General features: G+C 34.1%; 1 protein-coding gene across 2 annotated transcripts in view; it reads right to left on the reverse strand.

The window, feature by feature from the left end:
• Positions 1-18,634, reverse strand: part of GSK3B (glycogen synthase kinase 3 beta) — a 236,684-nt gene that overhangs the window by 104,434 nt on the left and 113,616 nt on the right. For both annotated transcript variants that reach the window (XM_053564177.1, XM_053564176.1), the window contains exon 3: positions 9,919-10,002. In XM_053564177.1, coding sequence (XP_053420152.1) covers positions 9,919-10,002 — 84 coding nt within the window. The remainder of the gene's footprint in view (positions 1-9,918; positions 10,003-18,634) is intronic.

Below are 18,634 nucleotides of genomic sequence, written 5' to 3' on the forward strand. Positions count from 1 at the left end.
GAAGCAATAATCAAAAATTATGTTGATTATATATATGTTTGATATGATACAATGAAAACAGTATTTTACTTCTGTGGTCTTCTTTTCAGTAATCTATAACCCTAGTTTTACCATTAAAAAAAAATAAGACAAGCCCAATATTGAGGTATCCTATAAAATATCTGACCAGTACTCCTCAAAATTATCAGGATCATCAAAAACAGGAAAAGTCTGCAAAACTGCCACAGCCAAGGGGGCCTAAGGGGACAGACACACTAACTAAATGTAATATGGTTCTCAAATGTGGTATTCTTTCTTTCACTTTGTCTTTGTAAATGTAATGTGCGTCTCAAATGAGATCATAAAATAAAAGATATTAGGCAAAAACTAAGAAAATCTGAATAAACTATGAACTTCAGTAAATAATAGTGTATCAATATTGATTCATTAACTGTAAAAAATATACCATGTTAATATGTTAACAACAGAGGAAACTGGGTGTAAAATCTATGTATATAGAAATAAAAAACTCTACAATTACGTTGCTGGGAAACAGGGGCTTATGTTCCAAAATAATATGTATGTTATGTGCTCATACAGGCTTACAAGAAACTTACCTTTTTGAAGAGTGGGACTAGGGAATTTAGAGATTAAGGTAAAGATGATCTTACTTTAAGTTTTTCCCCTTCTATGTTATTTCAATTTTTTAATAATATGCATATAATAATGTTTTAGTTCCACCAAAATATAAAAATAACATAACAAAGGTGGCAACTGATATTCAAAAGAAACTCCTACATTAACATTTTCAAGTAGATGATAGTTACCACTTCATATGCCATCAGTAACAACTTATACTTTGTGAGGTTTTGATAATTCTTCTTCCTGACAGTCTAGTGAATAAACTTCCCTGTTATCAGTGATTTTCACGCAGTAAAATGGAGAGGAAAAGGGTAGAGGGAGTTGTACATTGCAAACTTGATCCTAGTACCATTTCTATAGAACGCGGTTTTCATTTGATTAAAGTAACAATAGCAACAAAATCCTTTCTACACAAGGAGGCTGACTTTGACCTAAATAATCATTTATGATCCTCTTCTACTTCCCTAGCTTCACTTCCCACTATCATCCCCACATGTCCCTATATTTTATATAACAGCAATTTCAAACTAAAATAGAACCTCCATAGTGGACTACCTCCACATGTTGACCATCACTTTAAGCTGACCCAATTTTCACAGATCAGACAGGTACCACATGTATGTATCAGTACAACAAGCCTAGTTGCTTATACTGACCACCTCTGTATGTTTACCAGTGTGTTACAGTCCTTTGGGTGGTCAACTTACAGATGTTCTATTGCACTTATATTTTCTCTGTACATATTATGCTGTAAAACACCACCAGCCCTTTAAAATATTATGTACTTTTTATCTTAGCATCTGTTCTACACTATTTAAAAGCGTCTACTAATTGGTATTAATACCAATTCTTCACAAATGCTTCCAAAAAAATAGAAGAAGGAATACTTTTCAATCTTTCTGTAAGGCCAGAATTATCCTGATACCAGAACTAGATCATGGCAAGAGAAATAAAAGAAAAAAAAATTGATTAATATCCTTTATGAATATAGATGTAAAAATCCTCAACAAAATACTATCTAGCAACATAGAAAAATGATTATACACTATGATCAAATGAGAATAATCTTAGAAATGCAAAGTAGGTTTAAAATTAGAAAATAAAATTTATATAAAACATCATATTAAGAGAAAAAGGAACAAATCCACATGATCATCTCAATAGATGGACAAAAAGCACTTGACAAAATCAAATATCCTTTCATGATAAGAAAGTTTCAACAAACTAGGAATGGAAGAAAAACTCAAGGCTAACATCATACATAAAGATGAAAGAAAGACAAAATGCTTTCTCTTAATGTCATGAAGAAGAATATAAGGGTATCTGCTTTCACCTCTTTTAGTCAACACTGCATTGGAGGCAGCAAGAGCAGTGCCAAGAAAAAAAAATAAATGGCATTCCAGACATTATGTACTGATAAAAGGATCAATTCATCAAGAAGAAATAATAATTTCATACATGTAGGTACCAAACAACATAACCAAATATATGAAGCAAACACTGACAACTGAAAGAAGAAATATAGAAAGTTCCACAATAATAGTTGGAGACTAATACATCCCTTTTAATACTGGACCAAACATCAAGAAAGATCAATACAAAAAAGTGGACTTGAACAACACTATAAACCAACTGGACCAAACAGACATACACAGAATACCCCCCAAAGGAGAAAACATAATCCTCTCAAATGCGGACATTATCTAGGAATCAGAGGTGCAGAACCTGCAGCTGATGGGCCATATGCAGATTATGTGAGGACTTTTTTGCTTATCTGTATTGGTAGATATCACAAAAATTATCCATGGGCGTTTCTGTTTGTTTGTCTGCTCATCAGCTTTCATTTGTGTTTGTGTATTTAATGTGTGGCCCAAGACAACTCTTTTTCTTCCAATGTGATGGCAAAGAAGCTGAAAGGTTGTATGCCCCTGTTAGGCCGTAAAACAATTCTCAGTAAATTTTTAAAAACTGAGATCATATGTATCTTCTCTGACCACAATGTAATGAAACTAAAAATCAGTGACAGAAAGAAAAGTGAAAAATTCACAAACGTGTGGAAATTAAGCAACCAGGTGGGGGTTGAAGAGGAAATTAAACAACACACTTGCTACAGCTTGGATGTTTACCTCCCAAACCTCATGTTGAAATTTGATCTTTAATGTTGAAGAAGGACCCTGATGGGGAAGTGTTTGGGTCACAGAAGTGGATCCCCCATAAATGGCTTGGTGCTCTCCTCATAGTAATGAGTGTTTTTACTCTATTAGTAAGAACTGGTTGCTAAAAAGTGCCTGGCACCTCCAACCTATCTTTCTTGCTTCCTCCCTTACTGTGTGATCTCTGTGCATGTCCGCTCCCCTTCACTTTTTGCCAGGAGTGGAAGCAGCCTTGAGGCTTTCACTACATGCCCAATCTTCTAGTTAGCAAAATCAATCTCTTTTCTTTATAAATTACCCAGCTGCAGGAATTCTTTTAAAGTAACACTAAAGGGTCTAAGACAACACTCTTAAAACAAGAAAAATTAAAAAATATCTGAGATAAATGAAAAAAAAAAAAACAAAAAAAAAACAACCTGAGATTTATGAGATGCAGCAAAGGCAGTTCTCAGAAGGAAATATATAGCTGTACTGCCTACATTAAAAAAGAAGAGCACAAATCAGTAACCTAACTTTACAACCCTAAGGACTAGAAAACAAAAAAATAAACCAAAAAATATGTGAATGAAGGAATTAAAAAATATCTGAGCAGAGATGAATAAAATAGAAAACAGAAAAACAATGGAGAGAATCAACAAACTGGAAAGTTGCTTTTTAAAAAAGATCAACAAAATTGACAAATCTATACCTAGACTAACAAAGAAAAAAAGACAAATAACTAAAATCAGAAATGAAAGTAAGGCTATTACTATTGACCTTACAGAAATAAAAAGGACTATCATAGCATACTATGAAAACTCATATGTTAACAAATTAGATAACCTAGATGAAATGGACAAATTCCTAGAAACACACAAATTAATAAACTGACTTAAGATGAAAAAAACTATCAATAAACTTACATAGCAAATAGAAGTGAATTAATGATCAAAAACCTCCCAGGAAGTAAAATCCAGGACCAGATGGTTTTAATGGCCACTTCTACAAAACATTTAAATAAACGAAAATTCTTCTACAACTCTTCTTACCCCCCAAACCAGAAAAGGAACAAATCCTTCTTAACTCAATGTATGAGGCCAGCAATAACCTGATACCAAAGCCAGATAAAGACATGAGAAAATTACAAACCAATATCCCTCATACATATAAATGCAAAAATACTCAAGAAAATACAAGAAAACCAAAACCAAAATGTTAAAAGGATTTTACTTTATGGACAAGTAAGATTTATGTCTCAGGAATACAAGAGTGGTTCAATATAAGAAAATCAAGGTAATACACCATACTAACAGAAAGATGAAAAAACCCCACATGATCATCTCAATATTCACAGAAAAGGCATTTGGCAAAATCCAATTTGATTTCATGATAAAATGAATAAGGTTTTGAAAATAGTGACAATTAGTGCACCTGTTGTGAATATAATCCTCTTGGAATTGTATGCTTTAAAATGGTAAATTTTGTTATAGATATTTTACCACAATTTTTTACAAACGAATAACACTGAAAAGGAAGTCATAAAAGTCTATAAAAATAGTTATTATAAGACCTATTAAAAAATCCCAATAAGCTTCAAAAAACAACGTTAACATATTACATATTAGACCCTCCTTTGGTTCTCAGTCTTCTAGGAACATTTAGAAGACTTTTAATAAATCATCTACCTAATTTTAAACATTCATTGTCTCAGGTACCAGGCTAGGAGCTGAATCATCAAAACTGAGTAAGATTTAACCATGCTGGTTGAGAATTTTGTAACCTAGTAAAATGATCTAGTTAAAAATAGTAACAATTATAATATAAGAAAAATGGTATAAAAGACACGTGGCAAAATATTTTAAGAAGAGATAAGCTTTGTGGCTTAAGGCCACAAAGAAAAAAATAGTGAGATATCAGATGGGGCTACTTTTGAGCAGATAAAACAATGAACAAAATTCACCTAACAAGAATAGACCTGGGTTGGAGGGAAGAGGAGGCATTCTAGTAGGCATTTGCATTAACAGAGAAAGTACAACATATTCTGACATCTGCACACACTCTGGCAAGGCCAGAGCATAGGGAGCTTGTCAGACAAGAGAGATGAGTCAAGAAAGGTTACAGTACAAATCTTCAAAAACATTATACGTCATGCTAAAAAATCTGGAATTTACCTTGTAGGCAAGTGAAAAAGTGATACAATCAGAGAGAATATTGGCTTTCAGGTTTACATTGGGGATAGTGGGTCAAAACTCCCATCTCCAACATTTTTGAAGCTAATTAATCATAATGCTTTTGCTAAACCCAGACACTGAATTCTCAACACAATGGCCCACACTGTCCTTTCAGAGTGAACACAGTAATCTATGACTTACCTCTGTTTTAAAATACTGTTTAGGTTGGGGGAGGGAAGGATACAAAGATATGCACTAGAAGAAAAGAATCAACAAGAGTTTAGATTTGAAATAATGTAGGCCTGGAGTAAAGGAGCAGTTCTCAGTGGAATTCAAAGAATAGATTCAAATAATTTAACAGAGACGAAGGATAACATTCAGGTTTCTTATTTTAATAACTGACATATAAAAGAAGAGAAATAAATTCTAACATGCTAAATGTGATGGCCCAGTCTTTCAGGTAGAGGTTTCTAGTTAGGGGAATCTGGAGGTCAGCAGGGAGACCTGAGGTGAAGATAAATATTAGAGAGTCATTGAAGTCACAAAAGTTAAGAATATGGCCCAGAGTAAGTACAAAAAAGAGAGAGAAAAATGGAGAATAAAACCACAGGGAACAGTAATAACTAATGGTTAGTAAAGGAAGAATGTAAGATATCGTAGGTCAAACTTTACTTATGTGACCACATTTAATTTTCACAATAACACAAGGATGTGTGTATGTATTCCTTATTTTACAGATAAGGAGAGAGATAAAGCAATTTGTCTTAGGACACGCAATCGGTATCCAGTGAAGTCACTATGCACATTCACATGACTAACTCCAGAACAGTCTTTCTTTTACACTAGAGTGCTTTAAAATTAAGAAGGAACTGTTCTTGGCCTTGTATTTCTTTCTTATATCCTTTAACATAATGGCATGTACACATATCTGCTCTCAAAGAAGTTAACAACTGAATTAGAAATGAGTCCAAATACATCAAGTTTTAGTCACCGCCGATAAAAGTTCCATACTAAAAGTAAATATATAACAAAATTAATAATGGTGATATTAGCAGAGGATTAAAGGAATCCAGAGCTGGACTGTTCCTGCTTAAATCTAAGTCCTACCACCTGGTGTGTGAAGAATGAAAAAACATTAAAACATTTCATTGTAAATATTTACACAATTAGCTATGAACACATCTCCTTGCCTCTTGGATGAATGACTTAATCATTCATCATTAATCATTAATCATTAATGACTTAATCTTACTTGATGTCAGAGATCTCTCTAACAAAAGATACAAACTAGCTCCTGGCAAAAAAAACATATAATCTTCATTTTAAGAGGGTCACAGACCTCCTTCAGACTGTATGTTTAAAATATTGGTTTAAGTCAATCTATGGGCAGGCACTTAACTTCTCTCTGCCTCCTTTTCACAGGACCATTATGAAGATTAAATGAGCAAATATTAAGTACTTAGATTAATAGCTGGCATATAGTAAGCACCATATGTTTTAGGTATTATTGCTATTACCACTACTACTATTACAATCTCCCCTTGTCCAACAATCATTACTATTTTTAATGTTACATTTCTAGCATACTGCTTCAGAAGAAATCTATTCTATGCTATAGTGTCTAGTCTATGCTAAACAGTACAGCATACTAAACAGACTCTGGTGTCAGACTGCCTAGGGCTAACTCCCAACCTTGCCATCTAGTAGATGTGAGGCTCTGGGATTAACTTAACTGAACTGCTAGTGTCTGTTTCTTTTCCCATAAAATGGGGGTAACAACAGTATCCCTTTTTCCCTCTAGGTTGCTATGAAGTTTAAGTAAGTTTTAAAGTACATACAAAGAGCTAAGGATAATGTCTGATGTCTAGCATTTGCTATTATTAAATAATAATTTTTAAAATTATAAATTAGTGTATATTAGGTGTTAATTATATTCCAGATGCTATGGTAAGTACCTGAGGACATTATTACATTTGTTCCTTACAAAACCCCCTGTCCAGATAGTGGGAGGGAGTTTCTATATCCAAATATTTTTTTAAAACACAATTTTATAGGATATGAGAATTCACAAAATTTTAAATTCACATAATTTGATTATTTCAAAATAATAAAATATCCCATTTTTCTCTAATGGTGAGTGGAGAATACTATTTACTCTAAACCAAATCACACTCGCCTCCTCAAGCTTGCTTTAGGCTGTGTTCTTATTACTTATCTCCGTCTAAAAGCTTTCTCTGTGCTGAAATCTCAAGAAGAAACTTCCAGATAACCTCAATCTCTTAATGAAGGGTTCTTTTTATTGTCTTGCTTAGACAAAACCTGAATCTCACCCAAAGGCACTGGATTTTTTTACAGTTCTCTCAAATTAAGACTGTTCTCAACAAATTCTAGAACGAAAGACAATAAATATTGTCAAACTGCAGTGAAACCTGTCCTGGCCTCAGACAGTATCCCTTATCTCCTCTCCCCAAAAAACTCCACACCTCACCATCTCACCTTGTCAATGTCATCTCTCAACTTAGACCTCTTGCCATGTACCACTGGGTATCTCTACTTGCCTGTCTCACAGGCAACTCAAATGATTAATTTACTATTTCCTCCTCCAAAACTCTTACACATAAAGCAATACATAAAATACTTCTGCTAGAAAAATGCCCACCAAATGTCAGACTGCCACATTCAGAGATAAATCACCTTTAAGAACTTGTAACAGTTTCATTGACATTATATCTCTTTCTAAACAGCAGTATTTACTTCCAGTAACCTCTGCTTAGAATGTAAAAATTGATAATAACTAACCTGAGCTCTTAATCCTAGAGCAGAACCCATCTTCTCCCATGAGAAGAATTAGTTTACTACTTGGTCTCTTGAATGGTATGTTAGTCCTACCAAAACAACTAAGAAGTGGAGATCATAAGTAGGGCAAGAAGAAATTCTCTGTCTAGTGCCTGAAAGATTATCGCAAGTCTCAAACCTGTGCATATCTTCAGAAAACTTTTTTTTTTTGAGACAGAGCCTCAGCTGTTGCCCTGAGTAGAGTGCCGTGGCATCACAGCTCACAGCAACCTCCAACTCCTGGGCTCAAGTGATTCTCTTGCCCAGGGAGAGATTTTGATTATTTCAAAATATTCTCTTGCTCAAGTAGCTGGGACTACAGGCTTCCGCTACAACACCCAGCTATTTTTTGGTTGCAGCCGTCATTGTTGTTTGGTGGGCCCGGGCTGGATTTGAACCTGTCAGCTCAGGTATATGTGGCTGGCGACTTAGCGACAGGTGCCAAGCCAGCTTTTTTAATTTTTTTTAAAGAAGGACCATGATTTTCCTTCCCTTTTTCTTTTTCTCCTTTCCTTCCTCCCCCTTCCCCTTTTTTCCTTTTCCTTGGTGTTTGTAATTAAGCTATTCTACAATTCACAGGTGTCCTTTTTTCACTTTGGAGGATTAGTAATGCTCAAGAGAAAGTTCTGAGATAAATACAGTATTAGTTAAGTATATTTCTTTTTACAATAGACAGAGGTTTGCTCTCCTTTTGGATAACTTCTGTTAATGACTTCTGGTTGCTCTCTATCTACAAGAACATTAAAAACAAACAGGAAGGGAAGCACAGCAGCAAGGAGGAAATTATACTCTAGGCCATACTGATGATAACAGCTAATCACCTGCCACTCCCTATGCAGGATTAAGTCAGGGTAAGGCTGACCATCATGGGCAATTCCCATCAAACTAAAACCATACAGGTAAGATATCAGGTGCCTTAGATTCAAAAGGTCTGATATCTTTCTCCTCTTTCTGCTCTTTAACTACATTAAGAGTTAAATTAGTCAATATTTACAAAATATTAAAACAATGTTTGAATTATAGGGAATGCTATATAAATACAGGTAATCAAGAGAAAATGTTTAGGGACTTTTAAGGAGGTACTTGCAAATGAGTCTAATGGTTCATGGAACAAATAACTCTGACCCAGGGGTATCACGAAGTGTGGCACCTAATAACAAAACAAATCCCCATGAAGATGAAAAATTCCATCATAAGAGTGCTATGAACATAACAAGTACTGCATGATTTTATTGAGGAAGGCACAGGACGAAAGTAAAGACATGCCAAAATAGGTAAAATTAAAAATAAAACAGGCAGTTTGGTAGGTTAAAAAAAAAGTAGCAAGAACCAAGTAATTGAGTTTAGAAGTAAAAGAGCTCAAAACTTATGAGGTTTACAATCCCCAATAAAGCAGAAGTATCATTAAAACATTTTCTTAAAAAATGGAAGAATAAGCATCAATAAAGGGCCAATTTTCTAACTGCGACTGTTAAAACATATCATCTATGACATACACATATATACACAATATCTGTGGGCATGTATATACAATACTGGCTTAATACTAGGTAGCCTCCTACAATACAGGCTTTGTCATGAAAAAAAAAATTTAAGGAGAGACTCAATCTTAGTGAAAAATGATTAAAAATTATCATATCGGAAAAGAGTTACATGAAGTAACAAGAATACTGGGCTACATCAAGAGGCATTAAGGATCTAAGAACATTTGATATTACATACATGAAATCTAAAGTTTAAAATATCAAGTAAACTTATCCAAGTTATATTTATTTAGCTAAAAAAAAAAAAAAAAAAAAAAAATTCAAGTGGTTTGTTACCTGCCCTGCCTCTTCACCCTAAACCAGCGAAGGAAAGAAGAATATAAAGAAAGATTGAATCTGGGAAGAGGGGATAGTGACAAGCAGGAAAAAAAAAAAGACCAATGTAGTTATTCCATCTTCTGAAAAGAAAGGGGGATGGGTGGTATGAATCATTAACATTTTTGTGATATAACTGATGATATTTTGACAATATCTTGGGCTCAGAATCACTGGGACCTGTGCTTTGGAATCCCTCTATTCAATTAACAAAAGTGTCTCACAAGAGAGGGGGTTCTAATTGCTAAAAGAATAACAAGTTTATCACAATATTCAATATATAACTTCTGTAAGACCTACCTTCTCACCGCTGGAGTAGAAGAAATAACGCAATCGCACTATGTTACAGTGATCTAGCTTTCTCATGATCTGGAGCTCTCGGTTCTGAAAAGGTAACACATGAACATTTTTTTTTTAAATAACATCTATTCATCATATTGATCAATATGCTTCTGAAATAACATTAAACACTACAAACAGTAGCCTATAGATATGCTTCTTAAAAGTATGATTTGTGTAATGGTATTGATCTGCAAACTACTTACTATTCTCCAATAAGATAAATACAGAAATTCAGTGTTTAGAATGTTTTACATTAATTTGACAGAATACATTTTTATTTATGAATATGACAGTAAGAATTAGGACCTATCTTTTGTTTTTTGTTTTAATTTCACTTTTCTAGCAATTCATTTATATTGTATTTCACAAAAATAACAGTCCTTGATGAATTGGAAATTGTTAAAACTGGCACTCTACAACAAAATAGCTTGAAAAGTACTGGTATAAAGTAGGTAAGAGATCTGAAATGAACTGTTACTAGTATAAATTTTTGCTAGTAAAAAATCAAACTTCTCACCAAACAAATGATTTGGGGGTTAAAGAACACTCTTACAATCGTATTGTTTTTTCAGATACAGTGGCAAAAAAAAACCAAAACCAGCATGAACTCCATGAAAAGGAACTATGTTTTAGGAGTTAAAATACAGCATACTAGAAACTGCACAGTCTTGATAGATGTGTAGACCACACAAATAACTTTCCCTTTGGCAACTTTCAGTTGTATCCATTCTTCATGAAAAAAACAAATGCTAAGATTAAATGACAAATTAATAAGATTTCTTAACACTATAGACGACTTTGTGGTAGTAAATTTGAATAGACTCTATATTAACAAAGAGTATGTATTCCAACAATATACTTGGCTGCCAGAAATCTAATTAATAAAATCATGTAACACATAGAAAAAATACCAAAATGTCAGCTCCATCGTCAGAAAATTAAGTTTTAGTTAAAATGATGATTTAGAAGAGCTATAAAACATGAAGTATATAACTGGGAATCTAGAAAGAAAATGGTGCTATGGTTAGAAAAGTGGGGAAAAAGGAGGGGGGACACACGGGTCAAGGAAGTAAGTAAATAAATAGAACTATCCTAAAGCAGGGTGGCCTCCAGTTCTTAGAGAATGAGAGTAAAAATAAGTGACTTTTCCTTTAAACTGGTCCTCAAAGCTGGGCTGATATGTAGTGATACGTAAAATCCTTTTCTAAGGCATCAATCTTTCATTCTATTATTTGTTATAAAATGCTTTTTAATGAAGCAATAAATAGAAAGTCAGCACAGTACAACTGATTTAACAAAAATAACTGAAGCTTGACTCTGTAGACTGCCACACAGAGAAAGACACAGAAAACTTTATCAATTTCAAAACCGTGTCCAACTCAATTCCAGATTGATGCTATTTCGGCAAGTATTTTATACCTTGCCAATTCACATTTAGGTAGCTAGCTTTGCAGGAGAACTACTACTAGAATGAGCCTAGACTCATTCGTCTCATGATACACAGTTACTAAGGTTAACTGTTTTTTAACTATACTAAGTTTTCTATTTTTCCAGACTTAAAAACCAAGGTAATAAAATCCTATTAAATTCCCAGATAAAAGAAGTTGTCTAAGATTCTTTTAATCAAAAGGAATGCGTAAGTGAAGCAAGTACAAGAATCTAAATATTCATTTACATTTACCTCCTGTGCATGTTTTATTACTTTAGAAAGGAAGCTTACATTTCCTCATTTAAAAATTCCCTAAAAGATCCAAAATATGAATGTCACTGAGCAATTTTTAGAAGTATTAATTAAGCCAATGTCAAAGTTTCATGCCTGATGTCTTTAAATACACAACTATCCCAGTGAGACATTTTTACTGAGTCATACTTTTAGTTGACTAATAACGTAATATAGGATACAAGTTATTCCATAAACACAGCTTACCTGTTTTGTGCTACCCACTGTTCAGTGTTAAGAATATCGCAATGAACAGATCTAACAACGTTCTTACTTTCATGAAACTTACAGTATAATCAGAGGAAAAAATCGACAGAAGGGGCTGTATTTTAGACTTCATGAAGGAGATAAGATATGAACACAAACCTGAATGCTATGAAAGTGAGAAGCATGTGAAGATCTACGAGAAGAGCACTGTGGTTATAGAGAATAACAAATATAAAAACCAAGAGGTGAGCTCAGCATCTTCAAGAAACAGCCAGAATGATAATGTAGGTGTATCATTCTGAGTAAGGGGACAGAGACAGTAGTTAAGTTCAAACAGATAGTCTGAGGCAACATCATTAATTATGGTAAGAAACTGAATTTCACCCTAAATGGAGGTTTTGACCAGGAAAGTGAATCAGATTTATTTTTCAAAAGAACATTCCAAAAATTGAAGAGAATAAATGTGAAGGAGAAAGTAGATCAAGAATTCTGTTTTCTATTTGTTGAGTTTCATATCCTTATTTTTAGATATCCATATGAGGCTCAGGGTAGAATCTGGGTCAGGAAAAATGCATTTGGGGGTCATCTGCATAAAAAAATATGCATGAAAAAAAGTGAATAAAGTAATGAAGTACAATGAAAAACAGTAGGATGTTATCTTACAAGCCAAATTTTAAAAAAAGTTTACATAAAAACTGAGTGATAATGTCAAAAGCTATTGAGAGACTGAGTAACATAAAAACAGAAAAATGACAATTGATACAGCAAATGCAAGACCCAGGTGAATCTTACAAGAATGGTTTTAGTAGAACAGCAGAGAAAAAACATGAAGTACATTATTAAAGTGGATGTAAATAGGACACAAGGTACTAAGCAGTTAGGAAAGTTTAAAAAAAGGAAAAGACTTCCAGCTATAATGGAATGAAGAGATCAGCAAATTCAACCCTCCAAAATACCTATAACTGAACCACACTGTAGAAAACAACCATTTCAGGGCTCTGGAAATTTATTGAGGGTAAGAACAAATTGAAAAGCATTTATTCATGAAAAACTGCTAGATATTAAAGTTAGGACAGTAGAGGAATACTGTCAAGGGATGCTACTATCTCCACCAGTACCACCCAATTCAGTCAGTGAGAATTTTAGGAAAGCACAGAATTTTTCTTCTAGAGGGGCTATCATTCAGGACAGAGATCAATGCAAAAACCCCATGTCAAATGGCGCTGGCAATTTATAACAAAAATTTGATAGGAAAAACAAAGAGGGAAAGCCCACAGCTCTGCTACATTTAGGCTACAGTCCCAGGCGGAAAAATGACAGTTTGGTAGGACACCCAGAAATTTAACAGAGAGATCCTGGAAATGAGAGACAGAGGACTGACATAACCTCCTCACACAACTCTGGCTGACTGACAGATCGTGGCATACAAGCAGGGGAGACCCAGGAGAGCCTCAGATAAAGTACGAGCTAAAGCCAACTTGAAAACTGTCTGAATTTTCATTGCATTCCTGAATCCACATAAAAAAAATCATCAAAAAAAAAAAAATGATGAGTCTTAGAAACTTAAGATGTTAAACAACAATTTCTAAAGCAATGAATGACTGGCTAATCACTAAGCTATGCAGACAATGGGTTGATCTCTAAGAAGTCCGCTTAAAAAATGAAAATGAGAATTAAAATTTTAACACAGAATTCCACAGCTTCCTTTGGAGAGAAAGATTCTATAGGTCACATCCATAGAAGTTACCAAAAACCAACCAACCAACCAACCAACCAACCAAATGAACAAAAATCCCAACCCCAAAACAACCACCTTCAGGAAGGTTTAACAACAACAACAACAACAACGAAAAAAACAAACCAAAGCTGCTAAAATATATTATCTAAAATGCCCAATTAAGAGAAAAATTGTGAGACATGGAAACAATAGGGAAGTTGACCTGTACTCAAGTATTTAAAATAAAAAAAAGGCAGTCAATAGAAATTGACTTTGTATGGACACAGCTATTGGATTTAGCAAAGAATACAAAGCAGCTATTATAACTAAATTCAAAAAATGAAAAGAAACCTTGATTTTAAACTAAAGAAAAACATGATAATTACACAATAAACATGAAATTTCAATAAATATTAACTTCTAAAACATAAAAATTAATTACAGTTGAAAAGTATATTATTACAAAAATAAAAGATTTGCTATGGGCTCAAGAGAATATTTGAGATGGCATTAAAATTTTAATTAACTTTGAAACTAGAGAAATTGAAATTATCGAATAAGGAGAGCAAAGAGAAAAAAATGATTGCAGAAAAAGAGCACTTCAAAGGACTCTAGCATAAAATAACACATGCATACATGTAAAGGCAGTATCAGAAATAGAGAAAGAAAAGAGTAAAGATGGTTGAAGAAATAAAGGCTAAAAACTTACCAAGTGTGACAAAAACCACTAATCTATCAAACCATGAGGCTCAGTGAACCCCAAATATAATAAACATAGGAATCCATATCTAGGCACATCACATTCAAACTGCCTGAAGCCATAAAGAAAAAAATAGTAAGAGAAGTAACAAAGAAATGATTTCAACACATACATGAGAAAAACAATTCAATTAATGGTTGACTAATCATCAGGAAAAAACTGAGGCACACTGGGGTGGGGAGGAGAAATCCTCCAAGTGCTGAAAGGGGTTAAAAGAAACTATCAACAAAGAATGCTACTTACAGCAAAACTATTCTTCAAACATGTAAGAAAGAATAAAGACATCCTCACATTTTTTTTAAAAAAGGGAGAGTATTTTAAAGACTTGTCTTTATTTAATTTTTGCCATTCATTATGGACATCCTGCAAAAGACTTCTCTTATAAAAAAATATAGAACAAGTTCCTCAAGCTGAAAGAAAACGACACTAGATGTTAATTTAAATCCACAAGTAGAAATAAAGAGCACCAGAATTATTAAATGTATGTAAGAAATATAAAAGGCTGTATAAACATATTTTTCATTTTCTTCTCTTAATTTCATCAAAAGGCATAAAACATAAGCAATAATAACTATATTGCTGGGTGTAATACAATAATAAAATAAAGTAAGGGGGAGTAAAGGAAGCTATAAAGTAGCTAAAGTCCTATATTTTACTCAAATTAATCAGTATTAACCTTTGATAAATTAGAGTGGCCACTAAGAAAATAATTTTTGTGGCTTGGCAGCCATAGCTCAGTGGTTAGGGCACTGGTCACATACACCTGGGCTGGCAAGTTTGAACTCAGCTGGGCCTGCTAAACAACGACAACTATAACAAAAAAATAACTGGGTGTTGTGATGGGCACCTGTAGTCCCAGCTACTTGGGAGGCTGAGGCAAGAAAATCATGTAAGCCCAAGAGTTACAGGATGCTGTGAGCTGTGACACCACCAAGGGGACTGTACCAAGGACAACAAACATAGACTCAGTCTCAAAAAAAAACAACAAAGAAAGAAAAAAAAAAAGAAAAGAATTTTTGTAATGTTAAAAGTCAAGCCCAGATCTAATATGATACACTAAAAAATATTTAACAAAAAAGTCAGTAAATAAGTAAGAAAAAACGAGATCTACAGAAAACAAAGCGCAAACGGGTGCATGTCACATACTACGTATCACACACTACATAAAGCGTGAATGAACTACACATACAATCAAAAAGCAGTTTGTCATGCTAGACTAAAAAGAAAGCTGCAACTGTATTCCATCTACAGAAGATATACTTTAGAGTCAAAGACATAAACGGCTAAAAGGATGAAAAATTGTATACCATCCAAATAGTAACCAAAGGAGAGCTGGAGTGGCAAATGTTGTTAGCAGACAAAATAGATTTTGAGAAAGGAGAAAGAAACTAACCTAGATCCCTACTGCCTACAAGATAAAGTCTAGACCACTTCATAATCTGAGCCTTCCTTATCAATTTAATCTGCCATTCAATGACCAACTCTGCATTATAGCTAAATCCTACTTTCACTCTTCCTGAATACACTGGTTTGTTTCCCATTTCTAAGCCACTTATAACACTTAACATCACTAGAATGTCTTGAGCCTCCCTCCAACTGTAGACATTCTAAAATGATCCTCTAAGTACCTACTTAACACATACTCTAAAGCAGGGGTCCTTAAACTGTGGCCCGTGGGCCACATGAGGCAATGTGATTGTATTTGTTCCCGTTATGTTTTCTTACATCAAAATAAGATATGTGCAGTGTGCATAGGAATTTGTTCATAGTTTTTTTTTTTTTTTGGGCCAGGGCTGGGTTTGAACCCACTACCTCTGGCATATGGGGCTGGCGCCCTACTCCTTTGAGCCACAGGCACCGCCCCATAGTTTTTTTTTTTTTTTTTTTAACTATAGTCCAGACCCTCCAATGGTCTGAGGGACAGTGAATTGGCCCCCTGTTTAAAAAGTTTGAGGATGCCTGCTCTAAAGCCATCACTAATCTTTACCTGTAGCACTCAAAAATATTTGGCATTTACCACTCCTGGTTTTGTTTTTACAATCATAGTTCAATGGTGTTGTATAAAATGGTGCTTTTCAAAAGAAGCTTATAGAAATGAGATACCTTGTTATAGTCATCATATAGTAAGACACACAAGTATGCCCCCCCACATACACCTTGCCCAACCAACTTACTATAAATGCTTTATGAGCAAAAGTTGAATTTTCTATCTTTGTGTCACCCACAGAGCTCTCAGAATAGGCTACTTTGTGTTTGACAAAGTAAATCCCCTATTCCTATAATTGCTGCTACCTTCCAACTTATTGTAGACCAGTTATTTTGCAAACTATGGGTCCCAGCCAATCAGAGTGAGGAAGAAGAATAGAACTTAAACTTTAACTTTACATATCATAAGAACAGAAACTTTTTCATGAAACTTGTAATTATTTTTCTTTGCACAGGTCTACACAGTAAATGCATTTCCTACCCTAAGATCATAGTTAAAATTCTGAAATCCACTGTGGTAAAGGACCTGTCAATAAAGGCATTTTTTACCCAATATAGAAAAGACATGCAAACTAGACTCTTACTAATCACATGATTACTTAAAAAATAAAATGACTACGCAAGACAGAAAAAATATTATACTACTATAAAAAATCTGAATGACACCTTTAAAGACTTATCCTTTTGTTTTAACAATAGCCCTTAACATATGTCCACCTCTAAAGTAGACACAGAGGCTTTTATTCTTTCGTACATTATCTGGCACCTCCCACTATTTAATAAAAAAAAAAAAAGAAGAGGAGGAGGAAGAAAAACTTCTGTGTGCTAAAAGCATGGAGTGAAGGGATTTCCAGAAGGGTACTTTATGTACTATTATGTAAAGTTCAATAAGAAAAAAGTGAACTTTCAGGTGAGGAAACAATCAGCAAGCTTAATACTGTGGGTGTATGGTAGGCAGCACATGGCTGTCATTTTTTCTTCTTCCAAGTTTATTCTACCAGAAGTTCTTTTCCCCTACCACAAAAGGCTCTAATTTCATAAAATATAGTAAAATAGGATTCACTTCAAAGGTTTTGCATTAAAGAATACATTCCCAAAATACAACATCTCCAAAACAATTAGACCTATCCAAAGTTTCATTATCCAGCCTCAGTGATCATTTTAGTACTGAGAACAAATTTAATCTTTCTTTAAATCTTTGACTCCACAGTAAATTCAGGAATACTAAAAGACTCTACAATTGGCTTTTTAAAATCACTTAAAAATAACTCTATGCGGGCTTGGCGCCTGTAGCTCAGCACCAGCCACATACACCAGAGCTGGTGGGTTCGAATCCAGCCTGGGCCTGCCGAACAACAATGACAACTACAACCAAAAAATAGCCAGGAGTTGTGGCGGGCGTCTGTAGTCCCAGCTACTTGAGAGGCAAAAGAATTGCTTAAAACCCAAGAGTTGGAGGTTGCTGACACTAAGGTACCCAACCCAGAACGACAGCTTAAGACTCTGTCTCAAAAAAAAAACAAACAAAACGAAATTCTATGTGTACAACAAATGTTTTGACGCCAACTGTGTCAGAACTGAAACCCTGAACATACAAAAATTCATAATCCTTAAATGTTTCTTACACTAATGGGTAAGCAAATCAATAACTTTAACAGAATGTGAAAAGTTAAGCTCAAAGTGCTGTGGATACTGCGGGACAGGAAGTAAGAAAAATTTGCTCATTACTTTGTAAAATGTTGGAAAGCAGTCAAAGTCTTAAATACAGGGCTAAAGAATTTAAATATTATAAGCCACAAATAAAGAAACACCGATATGTTTTAAGCAAGAGATTTGTTTGGGGAAGACAATAGGTTATGGAAAAAAAAGTTACTACAGTAGGAAAGGTAATTAATAAAACTATTAATAAAGGAATTTAAATATTATTAGCCACAAACAAAGAAACACGGATATGTTTTAAGCAAGAGATTTGTTTGGGGAAGACAATAGGTTATGGAAAAAAAAGTTACTACAGTAGGAAAGGTATTCATAAAACTAGGACCTACGCTGAGGTACAAAGAGCAAAAATGGAAGGAAGAAAATGAGTCTGACAGGCAAGATCAAAATTATTTGATTACATGCCCCTATCGGATTAGTAAATGGAAAAGGGAAGGTCAAAAGAGGCTTCTGACTCACATGACTGTTAAAATGGTAGTAGAGTTCATTGGCCTAGGAAGCTATTTTGCAAGCAGGAGGGAAAAAGTTGAGTCTGGGACAAGTTCATTTTGAAATGACTAAGGCACAC

The sequence above is a fragment of the Nycticebus coucang genome, chromosome 16 (assembly GCF_027406575.1).
Source record: "Nycticebus coucang isolate mNycCou1 chromosome 16, mNycCou1.pri, whole genome shotgun sequence".
In the NCBI taxonomy this organism is placed as follows: Eukaryota; Metazoa; Chordata; class Mammalia; order Primates; family Lorisidae; genus Nycticebus; species Nycticebus coucang.